At 41.1% G+C, this 22,511-nt stretch overlaps 2 protein-coding genes across 3 annotated transcripts in view; one reads left to right on the forward strand and one right to left on the reverse strand.

The window, feature by feature from the left end:
• npnta (nephronectin a) overlaps window positions 1-9,122 on the forward strand; it is a 61,033-nt gene extending 51,911 nt beyond the window's left edge. For both annotated transcript variants that reach the window (XM_069666036.1, XM_069666037.1), the window contains 4 exons: window positions 2,973-3,062; window positions 4,116-4,214; window positions 7,246-7,505; window positions 7,677-9,122. In XM_069666036.1, coding sequence (XP_069522137.1) covers window positions 2,973-3,062; window positions 4,116-4,214; window positions 7,246-7,505; window positions 7,677-7,787 — 560 coding nt within the window. In that variant the 3' untranslated portion in view covers window positions 7,788-9,122. The remainder of the gene's footprint in view (window positions 1-2,972; window positions 3,063-4,115; window positions 4,215-7,245; window positions 7,506-7,676) is intronic.
• A 4,080-nt stretch (window positions 9,123-13,202) lies between these two features.
• Window positions 13,203-21,510, reverse strand: LOC138595319 (polyunsaturated fatty acid lipoxygenase ALOX15B-like). Its single transcript, XM_069666687.1, has 16 exons — window positions 21,364-21,510; window positions 20,088-20,134; window positions 19,810-19,987; window positions 19,093-19,297; window positions 18,932-19,013; window positions 18,651-18,773; window positions 18,394-18,497; window positions 17,968-18,134; window positions 17,571-17,714; window positions 16,160-16,363; window positions 15,877-15,963; window positions 15,597-15,766; window positions 14,717-14,838; window positions 14,517-14,617; window positions 14,176-14,346; window positions 13,203-13,929 (listed from the first exon to the last, which is right to left on the reverse strand). Exons 3-16 carry the CDS (start codon window positions 19,960-19,962, stop codon window positions 13,750-13,752), a joined length of 2,013 nt encoding a protein of 670 aa, XP_069522788.1. The 5' UTR covers window positions 19,963-19,987; window positions 20,088-20,134; window positions 21,364-21,510; the 3' UTR covers window positions 13,203-13,749.
• Between the last annotated feature and the right edge of the window lie 1,001 nt (window positions 21,511-22,511).

The following is a 22,511-nucleotide window of genomic DNA, read 5'->3' on the forward strand; positions in this document are numbered from 1 at the left end:
CGGTCGTCTTTTAATCGGAAGGTTGGTGGTTCGATTCCCAGTTCTCTCGTGGCAAAGTGCCACCTGATAGTTGGGTACTTAGCAGCCTCTGCCATCAGTGTATGAATGTGGGAATGAAAGGATGAATATCACATGTAGTGTAAAAGCACCTTGAGTCTTCACAAAACTAGAAGAGCACTATATAAGAGCAGTCCACTTACCATTTTACAAACATTATAGAGACAAGATCAAATATAGCATATAGATTACACAGTTTTTCCCCAGAATTTCAATATGGGTAAATTAGGGCTCAGTTAAAAAAAATGTTTTTCCTACTCTAATCGATTCTTATTTGAATGACCCAATATCGATTAATAAATCCCAAGATCGATCTTTAAAAATAGGTGTAAAAAAGTGTCTGATCGCTCACGTTTCTGAGTGCTCCTGAACTCGGCACGACTCAGCCGAAACACGGTATTGAGGGAGACATGCCCGGACTCGTTTACTGCACCTACTATGGAGATATCAGTGATAGCAAACGGACTCTTTATATTGTATGCGCGTCCATGAATATGTATGTTAGTTTTGCACTGATGTTTATGTTACTCTTTGTTAGCGTTGGCTTTGGCTGCGAGTATACAGTATGCCTTTCCCCATAACTCTCACGGTGTGTCCGAAACGGCATACTATCATACTAATCAAACTAATCAAACTAACCGTGACTTAAAATTGCAGAAATGCCCGGATGTATACTAGATCGGCTAGGATATTTGAGTATGAGACCGCAGCTCACTGGTTGTACTCAACCGCCCCAAAATGCGGACATACGTAAACGATTAAGTCACGTGATACGGAGAAGACGGCTCTGAGTAGGATGCCACCAGCATCCTAATAGTCAGGTTAGTAGGCAGTATGCAGTACATACTGTTTGAGTATTTAGTAGGCAGTCTGTTAGTATGTGGTTTTGGACACAGCATTAGTCTTTGTGGTTTTGTACTCTAATCTCATGCAAGTTGAACCCCAGTTCGTTAAATCAAAACCGTGAGCCAGATGTACAGACTAAAAATGTGAAACTGGACAAAAAGTTCATAAGCTGTCTAAATCATAAAACTGTTAATATTGTGTTGACTGCTGTGTGTGGTCATATTAAATAAAAGTACATGGTGTAACTTCTTTGGGGTCCATTCTTATTGTAAACTTTAAAATGTTTGATAAAGCACCAGGTTAGAGGTGCACTGATATTGTAACTAGAGCGAATAATGTTCTCATCCCGTCACGTAAGGAGGTTCTAACAGCTATTTCCACTGTGTCACTGTTTAAATTACTGCTTACTTAATCAGCATATCACCATATTTACACTTCATACATCTGCTCTACAACCGGACATAAGAACTCAAGGGGGGCCTCATTCCTTAAAAGCGCAAACACAGACACACACACAGAGACCTGGATGCTTGGGATTGCCAGAGAGCCTGGCGAGAGTGTGAACTCCTCGTTCTCAGATTCCTTCGACTGTCAGACTACAGTCTGAGCGGGGGTTGTGACCCTGAGTGGGGATCGGCCCCCTATGTTCTGTGTTCGACTGGAGGGGGCAAACGTCTGGTGCTCTGGGGGACGGACTGGTTCAAGTGCAGGTTACAGTGCATTCATGACATGGAGCGAGAATCCTGCCGGGGATGCTGGGAATAGTTTGACTCTTTGAATTTCACTGACATGTCTTAAACGCTAATGTGATATACTAAATGAAATTGTTGACACTTTTCTTCATTTTGAAACAGAACAGTAAAGATGTATTTTGTTCTAACAGAGTAGAAGGGCCAAAGCAACAGTGTTGTCGCTGTAAAAGCAAAAGAAACAACTTTCTGTGCTTCACTCGTCCGTTGACCTTTAATAAGACAGCTTGGCTTTTGGTATTTCAGGCAGTGTGACCCCACTGGTGAAGGGAAGAGGCTATTTCAGGACTGGCTGTGTACTTTATGCGCGTCTGTGTGTGTGTGTGTGTGTGCACGGTGGTTATAAATTGTGTAGCAGCAACATTTTCCCAGACGTTGCATCAGATGAACTGCCGCCGTTTCCCTCATTAGGATTCACATTTGACTTCTTGGACCCTTTTTTTTTTTTAACAAAGACAGACTTAGACAAAAGCTTAGATGTCAAATGATGTCTTAGTTCATCTGTTGACTGCTTTACAGAGGACTATTGTACAGGGAATTCTGGGTAAATTAAGACTTTTCAAAGTTGAAAAGAAGACTGACTGAGTCTTTTTCTAGGCTTTATTTAAGCCCCACAGAAAATGTTTGTTTTTTAGATGAATTCAAAAAAGACAAGGGCACTTTACTTTGAAAATTCAGCAGAGACCTACCATTGAAAAAGAAAGAAGAAGAAGCAACAGTAAACAGTGGTTATCTCTAAATATTCAAATTAAATCTAAAAATGTGACATAAGATGCAAAGAAAGAAGAAAACTAAATAATGAGGACTGCATGAAAAGATAAAGATAAGCTACACAAAAATGTGCTGAGGATAGAAAATGAAGTGGTCAGTCTCCTTTATTTTGAAGGATACACTGTGGACAGGTGAACAGCAGTGCTACTACACGATTGTTGCCATTGACTTGGGTCTTAGGCCTGAGTTAGCCTGTATGGTTTAAAATCAGTCATACTTGATTTATGTTAAAGTCTATCTTAGATTAGACTATTAATGAGGAAAAATAAGTGTGTGCAGTGGCTTTAAACCACAGATCATTACATAATATCTTTGTGTTTCTGCAGGTTTTCCCAGGTATTCTGGTCTCTTCACGCATCAGAGCAGAGTTGTTAAACCTTCTTGTCCCTGGCACTAAACCGTAGCATCGATTCCTCCTTGTACAGTCCTTGCAGATTAATGAAACAAAGCCACACAACAGCCACAAGCAGTGATCCCAGTGAGCAAATATAATACCTTTGTTAATCCTTTATCTAAACCTGCATCTCTCTCCTCTCCCTTTCTGCACAGTCCCCAGGAACCACGGCCATAACACCGTCCTCGGCATCGACTTTGACATTGAGCTCGGCAACACGGCGGATGAAGCCAAGGACGATCCAGGTAAACACGACACGTTTGACAGAGACAATCAGCAGCAGCCCCTTTCGGAGCAGACCGCGGAGCTCAAATGATGACGGACGAGCCACATTTGCTACGAGCAAAATGAAACTGACAATCAACTCCTGCTGCGGCGGAGATATTATAGTGACCAGATGTGTTTTGATGGGCCGTTCACCAGGAGGTGACGTGTGACATCTGGCCAGATCCTTGTAAATAATGGCTCCCAGCCCAGAACTACCAGCCAGACTTTTCCACTTTTCACATTATGCCTGTTTGACTGCATGAATGATTAATTGATCGTTTTGGGAACATCACTGTGTTGCTCTTAAACTCCGTAGAACTCAGTTTAGAGTTCCTACAAAATAAAAGCTTTGTGGGGAGATAGCATTTTATCTGTCACATTTACTCGGTTTGATTTATGGATGTCGGTGGTATGCAGATTAAACTGCCTAATGATTTAGTTCCATGTTTATTTTGGTTCACATCATTTGCCATGCACTGTCAGGAGAGAAGGCGTTTTCATTGGCTCAGAAAATGAGCTGAGAAGTGTTTTGCGGAAACACTATTTCAGGGACGAAGTGATGGATGTTATTCTTATCTTCCTACCAATTTGTACGGCAATGCATGGATGATGCTGCAACTGGTTTGCCTGTGTTGCCTTAATGTTATTGTCTGGGCATCATTGCTAGGAAGGAAATCATCAGTCATTTAATATTAGGACTCTCTGTTGTTACTGTAATGTATTTTATTGTGGTGCAGGGTGTGATTCAGTTCACACACACAGGTATTTGCAATTTTTTACATGAATGCATTCCCACTTGGGATTCACGCTGCTCCTTTCCCACTTGATTTTTCCTCAGTGCGTCAGCTCCCCTCAGAGATTAGAACAAATGTTTACTCTCTCATTTTATCATCAGAAGGTGCTTCAACAGTCTTCTGGCTCCTGGTAATGTGTAGAGGCACACAGCAGGACTCCTGTGAAGCCTCACAGAGAGAGGCGTGAGGTGTTCTTACATGTGTGTGCTCTGAAACGTGTTTTTTTATTCCCTTCAGAGGCGGGGTTTCTGAGCTGCTCCTTTGATGACGGCCTCTGCGGTTGGATCAGGGACAAAGATGGAGACCTGCACTGGGAGACGACGCCTGATCCATCCGGTAATTGAGGGCAGGGTGCAACTATTCTCAATCAGGACAAATTGTTTATTTTATCACCAGTAAATGGAGATGAGAATAGCTGCATTCCTTTGTTGACACACACACACACACACACACACACACACACACACGTACGCAGACATAAAAAGAGCCGGACCATCTGAGCTGCTCTATTTTTTTCTGCTCAATTACAGGTCAAGATGAAAATGACTTGAGGGAAGCAGTTTGTCTTTCCTGCAGATTAGTGCTTGGCTTTACAAAGACATGCAAATGAGACGTGGATTACGCGACCCGTCACTGATACCTGTGGCTCGCATTAAATGGAAACACGACACTATTTTTCTTGGGGTTCAGACGGGGAGAAAAGGAGATGTGTTATGTTGAGAGGGCTCAGTTAACAGAGTGTGAAGACTAAACAGTGCAGAGTCCTGGCACTGTTTGAGCAACACTAACTATATCCGGCTCTCCTGCCAACTGGCTTATTCTCACAGTAACTACCGTGTTTCCAGACATTCAGCCTCGTTTCAGCCAAAATTCAGCTCACTCATTAGAGAAAACAGACCTTAAAATTCCCCTGAATTATTTTTTTGTGCGTCAAGTTGAGCCGCAACTAAGAAGGGCAAAGTTTGAATTTTCAGTGGCCTGTAACGAGTCACAGCAACTGAACGATGCTATATTTAAGGTGAAGTCTGTCCGTTTTTACAGCTTTTGTAACATCTTCAATGTGTGTTGAAGCATGTAACTATTTACGCTCCATCTGGTAAGTTCTTCTGATAGACTGCCACTGGCAAACTCTCATTTTGGCTCAGCTCCCGAGGTGGCTCATAACTTATGCAGAAAGCGTCTGTAGCCCACAGATTATTAGTATCGCACACCCTGTGGTGAACAGCAGCCCTACACAGATCTGCTGGATAAGCAAAATGCATCAGCATTAATCAGCTATTACCCAGAGGCACTTTCACCTTTCATTTATTAAAACTGTATAGCTGTAATATCACTAACTAATGCATGAATTAATTCTTAAAAAATCTATTTGCCGTCGGCCCCTGGCTGTATTTTAATGACAAAGAATCCTAAGTGGGTCAAGTATTTTTCAGTTTCTACTTTTTAAAGTTTCTCTTCTAAAAATTAATTATTTTAAAAACATTATTTCACTCAAGCACTCGAGAATTAAATTGCATTTGAAAGTTTGCAATGATTTGGAAAAACTCAAAAGCAACTTTTCTTTTTAGAAACAGATTCTCATTGAAACAAGACGATCCATCGACCTTCCTGTTGACAGTTTGCATAGACAGCAGTGCCAGTGAAAAAAAAACTTTTTATAACAAGGTCTGTTGATTATGTGAAGTAAACTAGGTGTTATTTTTCAAAGCTGCAAGCAACACAAATGAAGCCCCATTCACAGCTTTCTACAGGAGTGGCAGCAAAAATAATGAAGAAAAATTAGAAGTTAGCCAATAAAAATATAAAATGTCTGCCTAGCTCTGAAAAAAGTTTCTTTGGAACTGATTCTCTTTAATTAGAAATTGTGACATTGTTCGTCCTTTATTCGAGTCTATTTCAACTCCTTCTGTTTAAAACCAGTTTAGGTCAATCCAAACCAATTTACAGTCCATTGGGCATATAATTATACATCAATCAGGCACATTGTGTACAAGTTGGTCATTTAATCCAAATAACAAAGATTTTATAAAGATAACTTAAATTATACATAGAAAATAGTGCTTTTTATAAATGGGGCGACGCCTGCGAGCTAGCTCAGGCAGACAACTCGAGCTGCGCTGATTTAATAATTGATATGCATCACTTCCACAGTCACCTGACAACACTTCCTTCCAACTGGCGGTCTATTTAAGCTGCAAGATTTCCCATCTCTCCCTATGCCCTGTCATTGCCATCGATGCCCTGCACCAGTACTGCACTCTTACTTTCAGCCCCACCACCACCCCAGCATCCACCTGCAGGCTCCGAATAGGGGGGTTTAAGATATTATCTCATCACGCCTCAATTTCTGCATGTAAAATAAATCTGTGAGGAGTGATGAGGTCAGAGCCAAGACGCCAAACACAAGCTGTGTCCTGCTGCTGCAATACACATTTTAAACTATAACAACGCGAGTTGTCTGACTGAGCTTTGATTATTACATTTTAAATTTGTTGTAAAGGCTTTTTTAAGGATACAGTAATAAATTAAAGGGTGAGGCAATGGCTGTATGGATGACGTGTCTCCATCTGCTCTCATTGTACAAAATTGAAGCCAAAATACCCCCTGTGACGGGCACTGCCATCTTGTGATGGTGACGTTATTTGGAGGCCGAGCTGCGCAGTAGATATCGGCAGGTGGAGCCGCCGTAGCCACTTCTGCTCACATATTTAACTTACCGAAAAAACTGTAAAGATCCTGCACGGCGGTTTATTTAACCGCAGAACAGCTTCTTGTGTTGGTCTGAAGCAGATGTTCACAGATATGTAAACTTCAATGACTGTACTGATTGTTTTAGTTTCGCCGATCCTCCTCTACTCTGCTAATCCAGAACAGATCGGCTGCAGGAGCCGTATTGGTCAACAGAGCTGTCAATCATCCTTTTTTACAGTATCAAATAACTAATTAAAAATAAACTTATCAGAAAAATGAACACTTGGACGTAAATCAGCATGATAAGAACTAACTACAATGACAGAAACCATGTTTGAGAAACATTTATTTGACGTGTATTTTGATTTTATAGTTTGACTCATGTACCATCTGTTAACATGGAAGAGGCAGCCTTTATGACCTATACTGCAGCCAGTCAGCAGGGGGCGATAGAGAGGGTTTGGCTTCACTTTTAGGGAGCTGTCATGCTGTCCATCTTTTTATACAGTTTATGGGGCGGGGCACAAGTGTAATGCAACCTGAAAACACGCACCAATCTCAAAGCAGCGTGTGACACACATTTTTTTGTTCTACATTTTCTAGTATTAACAATTTACACAATTTTGTGAATTTATGTTCTTTAATTGACCATGATGTCCATCACTGTCCTCCCCAGGTGGACGATACCTCACAATACCCGAGGTGGGCAACAAGAGGACTGGGCGAGGGGCCAGGCTGGTCCTCCCTCTCACCCCTCCCTGGAACGACGGCAATCTGTGCCTGTCGTTCCGGCACAAGCTGGCAGGCCACCACGTGGGCATGTTGCAAGTGTTCGTGAAGAAAGGGAAGCAGTACAGTCCAGCAGTGTGGGGCCGCACGGGAGGAAACGGCTGGAGGCACACACAGATCACGTTATGGGGCACAGGCCTGGAGAGTGTGAGTAGACACAGAACATGTAAAAGAAGCATACAGTGAGAAGTGTTGGTTACTACTAATCTTTGTGTGTGTACGTTTAAGATCACTTTGAGTAGAAATCCAGTCAATCCTCTGTCTACATAATGTGGTGTTCTTCAGTAACTCAGTGTACACGTTGCTGCTGTTCCCCAGGTCATCCTGAAGGGGGAGCGCGGGCGAGGCCGGAGCGGCGAGATGGCCGTGGACGACATCACCCTGAGGAAAGACTCCTGCTCAGAGGAGCACAATCTGAGGAGACTCTGACTGACAGAACAGTGAAAGGCAGAAACAAGAAACAAAGAGGGAAATCATCTCAAAGAGAACTGACTCTGTTTTGACAACCCCTCACTCTGCCTCCACCCGCACCTCTGCCGCTCATCCCAGCCGTCGTGTGAACAGAAATTTGTGTCTGCAGAACCGTGGGTTTCTCCTTCTAGACCGACCATGAATAGAAAGACTGAATCAAATATCATGGTCGGGTCCCAGCAGAACACCCCCCATCTTCTCCTCCTCCTGTTCACTCCATCAGCTTGTTACTCTGAAACCTGCATGTACCTACTTACAATGGAAATGTGCTCCACCTAACAGCCCCGGCAGCCCTCCAGCCACACCGCTGAGAGAGCCTCACTCACTTCATTTCTTCCTGGAGAGAGGATCGCTCCCTCGACTAGGAGTCTGCTTTTGCCTTGCTTTTTTTCATTTCACCACCAGCTATTTCTTTTTATTGGCTTGATGTTAGAAGACGTGGCCTGGGGTGCATTTTGTGAGTGTATTGATCAGCAGAATATCAATGATGGTATATATTTCTTTAAGGGTTAGAGATTTATTATAGACAAATTGTATTTGTCATAATTAGCCACCCAGATTTATCCAAAGTACAAACTTTAATGACAGCTTTGCTTTATTTTTGTTGGTCTAATTTCAGCTCTTATATAACACACTTGTGACTGACAGAACAATGCTTTTATTTTGTTGTCACAGTATTTCAGAGATCTGTTTGGTAGGAAAGGGTTAAAATTACCACCTCTCCTGCCCTGGTCTTTTATTGAAGCTGCCTAAAATTGTTGAATCGCTCCACAGTCATGTTTTCTTTCTCAGATACTTGAAATACGTCAAACAGAATCATTGTATGATTTTTAACACTTTCAGATCAACAGTTACTTTCTATTATACAGTATGTGCTTTGTTATATTAAGTGCAGTTTGTTACAAAGAAGAAAAACCAACAACTTTTTAGGCTTTCACAAATTGTATTATTGTAAATGTAGTTGTGTGTACATACTCTAAAGTTCTACAATCCCATTTGTTGTGTGGTTTATACGTTGTGTAATTTCATACATGAGAAATAATTGGATTTTTATTTTAACTTTTAATTAAATAAGATGTATACAGATGGAAACCTTGTGTGTAAAGTGCACAAAACGTATATGTTCATGTGTTCTGGTATAATGCTATGTCTGTAACTCGCAAAGCACATACGCCTACTGTATGCTGTGATAATGAAGGGCATCGGCTGGACTATTAAGGTTTTCTGTATGCATGGGTGCATTCACCAAATTCAGATTTATTCAGACCAGTATGTAAATAAAAATACATTTGAGTGATAAATTATGAAACAAAGATTGATTTTTTTCCCCTGATTCTAGTGTGTGACAGTAACACAAAAGCAGCTGAAGTAAGACTTGCTGTATATCCTGATGAGTTTTTGACTACGAGGGGCGCTGTCGAGCTATGTTTTAATAAGCAGTTTGCACTGTACTCTTTGTATGAGGACACACATGCAGGCAAAGAGCACATGATTATCAACAGCAGGTGAGGCCATAAAAGATAGCAGTCCTCCAACTTAGAGGAAGAGAAGAAGAGGACGACCTTTTAAGAAATTAATATGGATTTCATAATCTTTACAACTCTTTTTTAATTTAAAATATACATTAAATACATTAATTATGTTTTTGTGAATAACATAATTTGGTGGTGACAAAACTATAACTGTGCAATGTAAAAGCTAAATACCTTAAATATAATGATGCAAGAACTTCCAACAACTGTCCTTAGAACCTGGACTGGGTAATAATATTCAAAATGTTAGAGGTAAAGGTTATGTTTGGGGTTGAGGTTGGGGTTTGGTTACGGGGCCAGTGTTAGGGTTAAGGGTTGGGTTTTCATGTTGGGGCCAGTGTTGGAGTTAAGGGTTTTGGATAAGGGTTGGGTTTGTTTTTGGGCCAGGTGTTAGGGTTAAGGGTTTTGGGTAAGGGTTTGGTTTTGGGGCCAGTGTTAGGGTTAAGGGTTTTGGATAAGGGTTGAGGTTTGGTTATGGGGCCTGTGTTAGGGTTAAGGGTTTTGGATAAGGGTTGGGTTTGTTTTTGGGCCAGGTGTTAGGGTTAAGGGTTTTGGGTAAGGGTTTGGTTTTGGGGCCAGTGTTAGGGTTAAGGGTTTTGGATAAGGGTTGAGGTTTGGTTTTGGGGCCAGTGTTAGGGTTAAGGATTTTGGACAAGGGTTGGGTTTTCATGTTGGGACAAGTGTTAGGGTGAAGGGTTTTGGATAAGGGTTTGGTTTTTGGACCAGTGTTAGGGTAAAGGGTTTTGGATAAGGGTTGGGTTTTCATGTTGGGACCAGTGTTAGAGTTAAGGGTTTTGGATAAGGGTTTGGTTTTCATGTTGGGACAAGTGTTAGGGTGAAGGGTTTTGGATAAGGGTTTGGTTTTTGGACCAGTGTTAGGGTAAAGGGTTTTAGATAAGGGTTGGGTTTTCATGTTGGGACCAGTGTTAGAGTTAAGGGTTTTGGATAAGGGTTTGGTTTTGGGGCCAGTGTTAGGGTAAAGGGTTTTAGATAAGGGTTGGGTTTTCATGTTGGGACCAGTGTTAGAGTTAAGGGTTTTGGATAAGGGTTTGGTTTTGGGGCCAGTGTTAGGGTAAAGGGTTTTGGATAAGGGTTTGGATTTTCATGTTGGGGCAGTGTTTGGGTTAAAGGTTTGGGGTAAGGGTTGGATTTTCATGTTGGGGCCAGTGTAAGAGTAACAGGTTTTGGCCAAGGGTTGGGATTTGGTGTTGGGGCCAGGGTTAGGGGTTTTGGGTAAGGGTTGGGGTTTAGTTTTAGGGCCAGTATTAGGGTTAGAGTTAGAGGGTTAGGGTTGGGGTTATGCTTAGAGGGCGAGGGTTAGGGAGTCAGGGTCAGGGTTATGGTGTTTGATTTGAATGGTATCAGTTTCAAAACAAAATCCAATTACTGTGTACTGCTGCATCCCAACAAGTGAGTTCACAAACGGATGAGAGAATGACAAAAACTTTATTCAAGAAAATGTAGAAGTATGCACCAGGCCTTGTTAATTTAATGCAAATGAAAAGCTTAAAGGATCAGGTCATCTGTTTTAATTTGATGCAAAAATAATTGGTGAGAGATTTGATGTGAATAAATTCACTGGAGGGCACTGAATCTTTCACAGCACATAACATTTTCTAAATAAAAGGAAGAGACAAAATGTCCTTTGTAGATGACAGGCGCGACCTGATGATTGAGCGCAGACCACTTCCAATCTTTCAGGCTGGTAAAAGGCAGAAGGACGCACACTTTGATTCAATATTTCATATTCCTCACAGACATTCAAAGATACATTCTCTTTATTTATATGGTGGCCATGGGGCATACTCGTGTCTGAAGGCTGGCAGGTAGGTGATAAAACTGAATAATAGGAGACCTCAAACACAGTTCCAGTCATTAATTCGATCACCAATATAAAAGAGAGTGCAGAGTATATTTAATTGCTATACCACTACAATCCACATCCTTCACATGATTTAGTTAACTCTTGCCTTTGACCTAACAGGGTCAAATTGTCTGACATAAACACAGCCTGTCTGGTATTTCTTTCTGTCTTATGGTACAATATATGTATAAAAAAGCACTTAGTGGAGTTCTTAGCTCTCACCTTGTAAGTGGAAACAATTAAATCAGAGGATGTTCCTCTCAGGTCAGCTTCAAACCTGCATAAAGTTTTTTTGCAAGTTCATCTTTGGTGAACTCTGGAGTGTGAGTGTAGGCTTCTGGCTGAGAGGAAATGGTCTGATGACCTCTAAAAGGACAGTGATCATGGATAACGTCTCTCTCTCTTCCTCTCTTGCTTCTATAACTGGCTTGCTCTCTCTCTCTCTGTCTCTCTCTCTCTCTCTCACACACACACACACACACACAAACACACACACACAAATAGAAAGCAGAAAATGAATCAAATCTGTCTTTGCTAAGTTAAGGTCTGCACTTTTGATATTAGATCAGCCTCCAAACAGATGATTCTCCAAAGTCCTGTCACTGACCTGTGATGAAATACCTTTAACGAAAAATCCTCATTTCCCCTCGGGGCACCAGATTTGGGACAAAGGGGCAGGCAAACAGACTCTTTATTAAGATAAACCACCAGAGCAGAGAGAGATCTAAAAGTGCCCGAGGCTATAACTAACACAATTGTGTGTATTTGCTTGTATATAGGTGAGTGTTTATGTGTGTGTATTCCTCTTTGTATTCGCCCCCATTGTTTCTAAGAGAAGGGTACCAAAATCAGATTGTTGCTCTTGTATATCTTACAAACATGCACACATACACACATATAATTGGACTTGTAACATGGAAACAAGAAATCCATTAGAGGAGATAAAAGATGAAGTGTAACATGAGGGGATGTCTCCTGAGCTCAACTGTATTGATGTTCTTCATGGTGCATAAAAAGAAGGCAAACAAGGACAAGCGAGGGTTACCTTTAAACCTCAACGTGTTGGAAACCAATGAATGACTCTTTACTGAATTATAACAAGACCTTTTGTGTTAGCATTTAAATATTCTCTCATTATTCAAAGTGCTCAGTGTCACATCACATAGAACTGTGAAGGACATTCAACCACAATTAATCTTTTCTCTTGAGTGCCACTTTGCTGACCTGCTGCCTGTCCGTCTTTTACTGCAGCTGTTCAAGAGCAGTCTGGTCAGTCTTGGCAACCGTACCCAGCTGCCTTTGTAGATTCTAATTTATAGTTTGAGTGTTCATAAGCAAATACATTTATAAATCTAGAGTACGATCAACAAATTATAGATGAATCCATCAGTGTTAAAAAAAAAACATTTTGCCCCTATCGCAGATGACCTGATCACACTCCCCTGCAGCCCCTTTGGTGTCCTCAAAGGACCGAAAAAGCAGAAATGAATTGGGGAAACAGTTAGATGTTGAAAGAGACCACTGTGAGGAACTTGTCAGACATGAACTCTTGATAGGAGTCATTTGAAGTTTTTTGTTGTTGGCAGAGGTTTCTGTGGAATTTACAAAGGAGGGCTTTAGAGGACTGAGGCTCTACAGGGTTGTGCATAGGCTGCACTGTAACAAGTTGCATCAGACACAAGAGCTAAATGTAGATTCCTAAAAGGCTTTGTTGGCCTTGATTGCAGTAGCTGCTACTGAGGGAATAACACACAGTACATATAAAAAATGTTATGCAGAAGAGCATCTAATCGGCTCCAAATCCATCTTATTCAATCTTTTTGTGATGACAATGTTTTAAGCATCTAAGCAGCAGACTTAAAGAAGAATTAAGATGACATTTTGAAGGACTACCTTGATTAGCACCTAGCTAATTTAACCCTTTGTTACATTACTGCTGACGATTGTATAAAGCAGAGTCAATGTGATATATTTATGCAGTTTCATCTGGTTTTATTATAGAAAAAGTTACATTATCATGTCACAATAGTGCAGGTTTAAGTTGACATAATAGCAGAACCTTATCAACAAATGAGGCACAGAAATCAGCACAAGACTGGAGCTAAAATCAGCTACATGGGGTCAACAAGTGTCAAATAGTTCGAGATGACTGCCTTTGGGGCTGATATGCTCACATATTTCCGACAAAAAAATGATTCTCTGCAATAGCAGCAAAAAGAAAAAGCTTTCCTGATTGTAAGCGTTGTGTTGAGCAGACTTGTTACTTGCATACAAATGATTGAAATTGATTGAGTGAGTTTGCCCACTGGCAAAGTTGCCATTAGAATATTTGAAGTAAGCTTCAGACAACCATGGTACAAGCACAATATAAAGAGTGGAATCAAATCAGTTGAAAGACTAACTAGGCTAATTAGGATTCCCTCATGAGGACGCCAGCCCTGTGGGGGTTAATAGAGAGGCTTAATCAGCAAACTGTCCATAGACACAGTCAGGAAGGAGGTCACACCCTCATTCACTGGAAGATTTAAATGGCCACACTGTTTTCCACCACTGCAGGGTCCATGTATGTGTACGGGATATCCAGACCCTTGTTTCTGTTTTTGATGAGTGTACTTAAAACTTCAAGTTCTCCTTGAAAGTCCCTGATTAGCTTGCAGGGAACCTCCTCAAAGAAATGCTCCTCTGGGTACACGCCGAGAGCGACCTGAAAAAATGTAACGTGTTAACGAGGTGAAAAACAAGTCGACAGATATAATATTGTCATGGTTTGTTTCATTTCTTACACAAGGTTTCAATTTAACTTTGAAAAGTTACAAGACGAACGCATGCTGAACTATTGAAGTACGACATAATCAGAAGTAGTGTGAGCTATAATAACTGCAGCAGTATTTTAATACTCCAAACATTACTTTGATAGCTGTTATATTACATATAGTCTTCGTGTACTTACAAAGTCCGAGGACTGCTTGCTGAGCAGCCACATGGTGGACATCCCCTGAACTGTTGTGTTGACATCAGGGAAGGTTTGCAGCATCCTCTCCTCGCTTGTTGTCCCCTTGGAGGTCGGTGGAGGAAGTTGCAGGGAGATGGGAGTGTTTGGCATCCAGCCACCGTAGTCATACTAAAAATACAGAACAAGTCATTGACGAAGATTATGATTAGCATCAAGTTAAAACAACGTCTTTGAGATGGAAATTATATCAGAATTCTATCAAAATTATTTGTGTTTTGTTTGTGAAGTGTCATATTTTATCCTTAACTAAGCTTATACAATAAAAGAAAGCGATTCACCTGTCCTGTGTTGACGGCAGAGTGCTGGCCCGAGCCAGTGAAAATCACCATGGTTACAAACTTCACCAGCTCATCGACTGTGCTAAAACTTTGAGGGATTCCTGAAAAGGCATAAACAAGAGAGATGTATAATGACAGAATTGCATAAATATATAATAGAGTTACTAAACAATAAAACACAAGCTTTACTTTAAGCATACCTGTGAACGCCTGGGACAAGAATCCATGTTCAAAGATGTCTCGTATCCACTTATGCAGTTCAGAGTCTAGGCAAACCTCAGAGTCTGTTGTGTAGTAGTGGCCCAGCACTCCCTTCACAAACCTTTAAGAAACGTACAACTCTGATTTAATTTAACTTCAACATTGAGACAAATTCTAATCAGGGTATAGACCACTCCCCTGCAGCCCTTTTTACAATTTGTATCATTACTTTGACATCCTTCAGGAACACTCTTGTCACATTACAAATAATAACGGGAATACAGTTCAACTCTCCTTTTGAGAAGCCCCCTGTTGTTGCCATACAGCATATCAGCATACAGTGGAAACAAGAAACTACATGCCTCGTTAACAATGCCTTAGGTTCCAAGTTAAAGTTGTGTTACTCTTTGGGGGGTTGAGTTTGGAGTTTTATTGTGTTTATCAAATATTAAACCATTGTTTCTGCTGCATTTTAGGTTCCTGCCATTAAAAAAAGAAGCTTGTTCATATTATTGGATGTCGCTTTGACTTTCTGAACATTATTTGTTGAAGGTGGTGAGGCCAGTTTATGCAGAGCTGCCTACTACATTTCAGTACAGCCCACGGAGCCTGACTCAGTTCACTGGCGTGTTTTCTGAATATGTAAAACACATCACTTTTTGGGCACCTGGGCACCGTGGAGACCTTCTGGCACTAGTTGTTCCTGACAGTGAGAGAAGGAATGAACTAAACCAGGACCGTTGCATTATGACGAACTGTAGAAATATATTTATTGCAAACAAAACTACAATAACTTGGGCTGAAAATGTGGCAATAAATGCTATAATACTGCAGATTTAAATTAGAAATGTATGTTTGCAAGGTCAAAGCCGACAGAACCTGTGGATGATATCCCAAAGCTTGAGTCCATCATCTCTGTAGTAGAAGTTGGGCACATCCTCCAGCCCACGCTCGGCAATGTCATCTGGCATGCAGAGGGAGCTGTAGGTCATGGAGGACACTGATTTCTTCAGGATAGCGTACATACCCTCTCCACCAGAAGCTGCAAACTTAAGAACAGTAAAGTATGGAGGAATATTGTGAGGGACAAAAAATTCACATGATATTGAAAAAAAAAAAGTAAGTTTAAGCTCTTCTGAGCTTGTTGGTCTTTTCTTACTTGTGTGAAAACACCAGTCTCTGAGATTAGAGCAAGTCGAGCCAAGAAGTTGATCTGCAGGGTGTAGCGAGTGTGGGGGATGAGGAGCTGTGGGAAAGATTGAACTCTGTCAAACTCAATAACACTTTCACTTTTAAAAAAGTCAGACAACTTGATGTTTCTAAACAATTTAGAAATGTTGAATACACACTTAAACATTAGCGTTCATCAACTTCAAACAAAAATCAGCGAGATGTAAAAAAAAAAAAAAAAAAAAAAGTCCAGTGTTCTCCTTTGCAGTTACCTTGTACAGTGGATGCACCATGGGCATATTGCGCAGCAGTGACACAGCAAAAACCTCTGCCAGCAGGTGAGTGCGCAGCAGGTGAACATTCAGCTGATGCTCGTTGAAATCTGCACTTCTCACAAAAATCTTGGCCATCAACCAGTCGTACTCAGAATCAGAAGGAAAAAAGATGGGGTTGTCGTCTGCTGGAGTCTGCTTCAGCTACAGGAAAGATTAAATATTGATGATTAATGTGCTGAATTTAAAGTAAATGTTTAATGTTTAAACATTTTAAACCAGGTCATAATTGTACTGTGCTTTATTAAGTTAACAAAGTTATTTTAATCTAGCAGTAAATCTCAAAACTATCCATCCAGCCATCTATTTTCTTCTGCTTATCCAGGGCCGGGTCATGGTGGCAACAGGCTGAGCAAGTAAACCCAGACCTCCCTCTCCCCAGCCTTTTCCCGAGGCTTTCCGGGCCAGTTGGGATACATCATCCCTACAGCAAGATCTTGGTCTACCCCGGGGTCTCCTCCCATTTGGACTTGCCCAGAAGACCTACACTGGGGGGCGCCCAGGAGGCATCCTTATCAGATGGCTGAAAAACCTCAACTGGCTCTGTTCGATGTTAGGGTGAAGTGGTCCTACCCTGAGTTCCCTCCTAATGTCTGAGTTCCTTACCCTATCTGAGCTAAGAGACCTTGCACTACTGCTGATGCTGCACCAACCCGTCTGGCAATCTCACATTCCATTTTACCCACACTTGTGAACAATAGCCTGAGATACTTGAACTCTTTAACTTGAGGTAGATAATCACTCCCCAACAGGAGGGAGCAATCCCCCATTTTCTGGTAGAGAACCATGGCCTCAGACTTGAAGGTGCTGACTCTCATCCCAACCGCTTCAGAAGCCGCAAACAGCCCCAATGCATGCTGGAGGTCACAGCTTGATGAAACAACAACAGAACCACATCATCTGCAAAAACCAGAGATACATTTCTGACTCTTCAGGCTGAGTAGTGTGATGGCCCAATAGTTGGACTACTCCCTCGAGTCACCCTTTTCAAAATTAGGAACCACTACCCCCAGTCTACATTCCACAGGCACAGACCTCCATGCGACACTGAAGAGGCTTGTCAGCCAAGACAGCTTAACAAAGTCCAACATCTGGGCAAATCTTTAACTTGTTAGTAACGCTCCATCTCCCACACCAAATCTGTTTTCTTCCCTGCACAGGCAAGTGACGTTCAACCTTCCAAGATCAAGAGTGCAATACCGGGGAACAGCATGCCAAGGTCCCTGTCTTTGCTTGCCGCCTAGCTTCCATTGCACCAGACCCCCTTGCCTTTCCCTGCGGGTGGTAGGCCCACAAGCCATCTCAAAACTATCTTTCACTGAAATTTATATTGAACATTGGTTGGTCTTACCTGAATAGCAATTGGCATCAGCTTATCGTCAGGTGTTTTGTGGAGCAGGACGAGGGGAGCCATCAAGTACTGCTTCTTCCCATTGATAACATTTGGTTTCACTCCATCCAAGCGCTTGTAGTCGCACAGGAATATGTTGCCTTTCTGGTGAAGTATAAGCACAATTATAATCTTTACATTTAGCCAGGATAAGACATGGAAATATAACAGGAAAAATACACATTAAACATATTACAGCACTGAAATGGACTTCTATAAAGAACTGCATTGCAGCCTGTTCTGTACTTGTATTTGTTTAGGATAAATGTACTCGTTTTTGCTTTGTATCTGAATTCAAACTGTTTAAAGAACTCCACCTAGTTCTGAATTTGTATGCAAAAAAATGTAATTAAAATACCTGCATTTCATCAGTTAGGCTACCTCCACCACGGAGAAACACCATCTCATCAGTGACAGTGAAGTTCCCGGGCAGGGCTGAACATCGCTGGATCAAGCTGGGGTTGACACCATTAAGATACTGGTAGCCAAAAAAGGCATCCTCCTTCCAGTGTTGCCGGACATATTCTGGAATGAAAGCAGGAGTTACCACATGTGTATGAATTCAATTCATATAACTTTATTTATCTTTTAGGAACTTCATTTGTGTAAAAGTCACACACACATATCACGTACAACATTCGTAGAGCAATCAACAGTGGTTAATGAAGCTTTAAAACATAATAAATAACTGACATGTTCTTGAAAGACAGTATATTGTTATAGGGTGACTAAAAAAAATCAAAGGATTTCTTAATATTCCAGTGTCATGCACTCAAAGTTGTACCTGATATGTCCGTTTTTTTGTTGCAGAAAACTTTGCTTATGGCGTTAATGTCAGTCCAGTTCTTCTGGCAAAAAGACAGTCCCTTCAAATTCAGCTCTACCAGGCTTGGAAATCAAGAAATAAACAACAACATTCACTTAGACAACCTTGTTTTTTGTTTATAGTTCTTAAAGGTTTATGTGTTTAGGCAGGTTCTGTCAAGATTAATCGCCTTCAGGATTTGAGAAACTACTTTCTGGTAACATTGAGGACCTCACCCAGAAGATGCAGTCAAGACAAACTCTTTAGTTTTGGTGAAAGAGAAGCGGACCTCACAAGGCAGACAAAGAGGGTTGTCTGCTTTCATGCAGTGAGACAGACCCTCTTTATATACATCCCAGCTAGAAAAAAATGGAATCCACTGTTAAAGGACAGCAATTTATAATTCTAGTCAAAGCACAGCATAAAACAACATATGTTCTCACAAGAATTTAAATGGTTTAAAATGGCCCCTAAACTTTTGGTTTTGAGGACTGCAGGCGATAATACATAAACACACCTGTACAGTGTCTCCCTCAGCTTCAGCTCCTTTTCTCTGCTGTACTTGCCCAGATGATGATCATCATCAAAGATGCGTAGAGCTAAGGAAAAATATGATATATGTAAGAATGTCCTGCTGTCTTATGCTTGGGATGCTAGTATGAGTATAGATCCACAAACCTGTCCCTTCTCTGAACAGGTGAACCTCGCTATCAGAGATCCAGCGGTAGATGGGAAAGTTGTAGGTGTCTCCCTCTGGGGACTTCACTCTAATCTTGCTGGGGAACCAGGAGTCTTCTGGAAACAATGGGAGACGCTGTTTGTCAATCTCAATCAGCACCAGCCTTCCGAGAGAGGTGGGGCAGCAAATAGAAAACGATGTATCCTGCACACAGACAAAGAGAAGGTGAGAGAGGCGCTGTGCTCAGTTTGCAGACACTTGCACAGCCAGTGGGGACACAGGTACATTTGCAATTACAATTTTGTTCAAATTAAGTCTATTTCTTTGTACCTAAAGTGGTACTTATGCAGAGAAGGGTTGGCATCAAGCTGCGTACATTGCAAATAGTGCAGAGAGTCTCTACTTGGCAAAGACATACAGAGACTAAGATAAAATCATTTAGCAGTTAACACATTGACTTGCCGTTTTTAATTTGATACTCATTTTTAATCTTTTTAAATGCAGATCAAAATACAATGATAATGTCAAACAAAGGACCATAATAGGTTGTATTAATGGTGATTCTGAACATACTCTAACAGCGCTTTTAGGATGCATGAAATGAGGAGAAAAGGTAAAAAAAATCTGAATTTTGAGAATAACATACAAAATGTGTTTTTTACAGAACAACTCAATTTTCAACTCAAAATTCAAATCCAGGCATAATGCAGACTCACTGTTCCCGCGAAGAAGGTGGCAGCCCCTTTAATGCTTGCAAGCCAGGTGCGCTTACTCTCCCCATCTGTGCCCACCAGCTTCAGGAAGACATTGTTTGTGGTGGTGGCCTGAGCGAGGTTACAAGTGCTTACATTCACTTCATACTTCACCATTTTGGCTTTGAGGAGCAGGTGAACCCTGGTAGAGAATACAGAAAGATAATAACCACAGTTAATAACATTAAAAGTTTAACTATAATTGTGCAAATGCTTACAGCTGACATCCCTAACCTTCTTACCTTACATGCGATCTTCAGAAACCAGTCGTCTGCAGTGTTTGCCTTTCCTTTTATACATACACAACAGGAACAGGGGTGTGTCAGTGATGCATGTATATCTGGAGAACATTACAGTTAACCATATCCAGATATCCAGTCTGAGTCAACTCCACCCACTGCATTTGTTTTTTTAAAAAGCTAAAAATGCAGGCAAGGGGTGGAGGGTGGGGGACGAGGTGGGAGATAAGAGGGCATTCATTTTTTTTCTCAATAAATTTCATGAGATAGATGAGTCTCAACCTGTGGACTCTAGGTAAGTATGGACTTGCGGAAGTTTGAAAAAAATATGATTAACAAACAGCATTAATGTGTTTCATCCCAGTACAGTCATTTGTTTTTTACAGTTTATAATTCAATTTCAAGTGTGCAGAACCTTTTGAACTGCAACACATAAGGTTAAAGGTCAAATTGAAACTATCTCTCAAAGTACAACAAAGTATCTACAACAGTTGGGAAAGATAATAAGTAACATAGATATAATATGTGCAATGAAGTGCAAAAGTGCAAGTGCATAAACCACCTTATGCATGTTGACAAACCATAATGCTTCAGCAGACACTAAACTGTTGAGGTTAATGTTGCAGTATCTCTGTGCAGAAAAACAATGGGGTCTTTCTTTGCTGTTTAAAGATATAAAAGCATAAACCAATTCTTCTTCTGATAATAGCCAGACAGGTAAGGTTCAAGTTTAATGTCATTGAAGTTCTTGTAAACCTGCCGGCACTTTCACAGAAGTGTTTTATTTCTGATAAGATATTTTTATGCTCTAGGGGAAAAAAAGAGTCTGTCGCAACTCTCGTCTGTGTGTCCGTGTGTTTATTGTGACAGCCTTTCCTGTTGCGTTACGTCTTGCCTCATGCACTAACACGGAAAGGAGACTATCGCTAGTGTTAACCCCATCACATCCAAATGCATTTTGCAGGGCAGGGAGAGAGGTCTGTGATGAGGGAAGGAGTCAAGTGTCCTTTAGTTTTATAATCCCTCTTTCCAGACGACACACTTGTGGAAAGTTTAACCTACAGTAGATGTAAGCTGGAATGACATAGGCTCTTTAATCTGGAAACATGATAATTGGATATGGAAAAATACATGCGTCATTCTCTTCCACTTCTCATGCCATGCATTTCAGTTATTCAATTGCACTTCATTCTGTTGTTTTCGTATCATGCAGTTCCACACAAGTTTAACATTATTTTACAAATAGTGAATTTGGGGTGTACAACCCAAACACACTGACCTGTGGGGCCTTCAGGCCCATGACTACAGGGAATCCACAGCAATGGTGCACTAGAACCTGCAAGCTGAGAAAGCACAAAATCTCCCAAGGTGGTTCTGTCGTAGCATAAACTTTAGAGATCAGCCGAAGAAAATGACAAAAACAACGACTTGCAGATTCGGATGAGTCCAATGCAAAACAACCCTGCACAAACATAGAATGTGCTTGCTTTTATACCCTCCTACTGACGAAACACTGTGCTTCGTTGCCTGGTCACCAGATACACATTGCCAGATGTTTTGGCTTATCAAGAGGAGATCCAGGGCTCCTCAGATCATTAATATCAGTTATTTGATAAACATCACATTCCTTTCAATCCCAGTAATTCTTGTTTTCCTGTTTTTCTCATGGTGTCTGTTATGAAACAGCCTACCAGACACTTCTTTCCACTCAAACTCTAATTCATCAAACTTAGGGAGCACATACTCACTATGAGAATGAGCACTTCTAAGACATAGTGTTTGGTGTATGTGGACATGGTGTAAACTATGAGAAGTACTCCTCAGGATATGATTTCACAATGGTACGTTACATAACAGTTCAACATACAGTATATTAACGGGTCAAATGAGGATCTCAGTGCACCGAGTACCCTGCAGTCTGGGCCAATAGAGGCATACCTATGGGTTGGTCTAAACTATAAGCTATAAAGGTTTTATGCTGTTTCAAATTTTAAGACATATAATTTTACAATGTTGGGTGTCAATACTGAACGTGGGTGAAGTTTCAGATCGGTAGATAAAAGTATGTTGGACTAATCCCCAGGCTTCTCAGCTCAGTCTGCAGGCTGCTGTGAATGCCGGGTTTCACACAGTTTCTTTCTTCACGCTACACTTTGTGATGTAACAAAGTAACAGACTTCAGAGAGCTGGCCAATCAGAAGAAAGTGGGCTTGTAGGGGCGGGGTTTCTTAAAGTGACAGAGCTGACCGAGTCGTTTCAGGCAGATGCTGTATTAGGCTCTTATTTTTTTTAACTGTAAATTATGCTAAGCTACTCCACAGGTATCACAGAGTGAAATATGAAGCTTGTAATTAGCACAATACCCAACATCTTTAATCAGAAGTTTTGAGCCCATAGGCCTACCTGATAAAAGAGAGGCTTTTTCAG

The sequence above is a fragment of the Semicossyphus pulcher genome, unplaced genomic scaffold, assembly GCF_022749685.1.
Source record: "Semicossyphus pulcher isolate SPU_LCO1_2020_fin unplaced genomic scaffold, fSemPul1.0.p SCAF_17, whole genome shotgun sequence".
Lineage (NCBI taxonomy): Eukaryota > Metazoa > Chordata > Actinopteri > Labriformes > Labridae > Semicossyphus > Semicossyphus pulcher.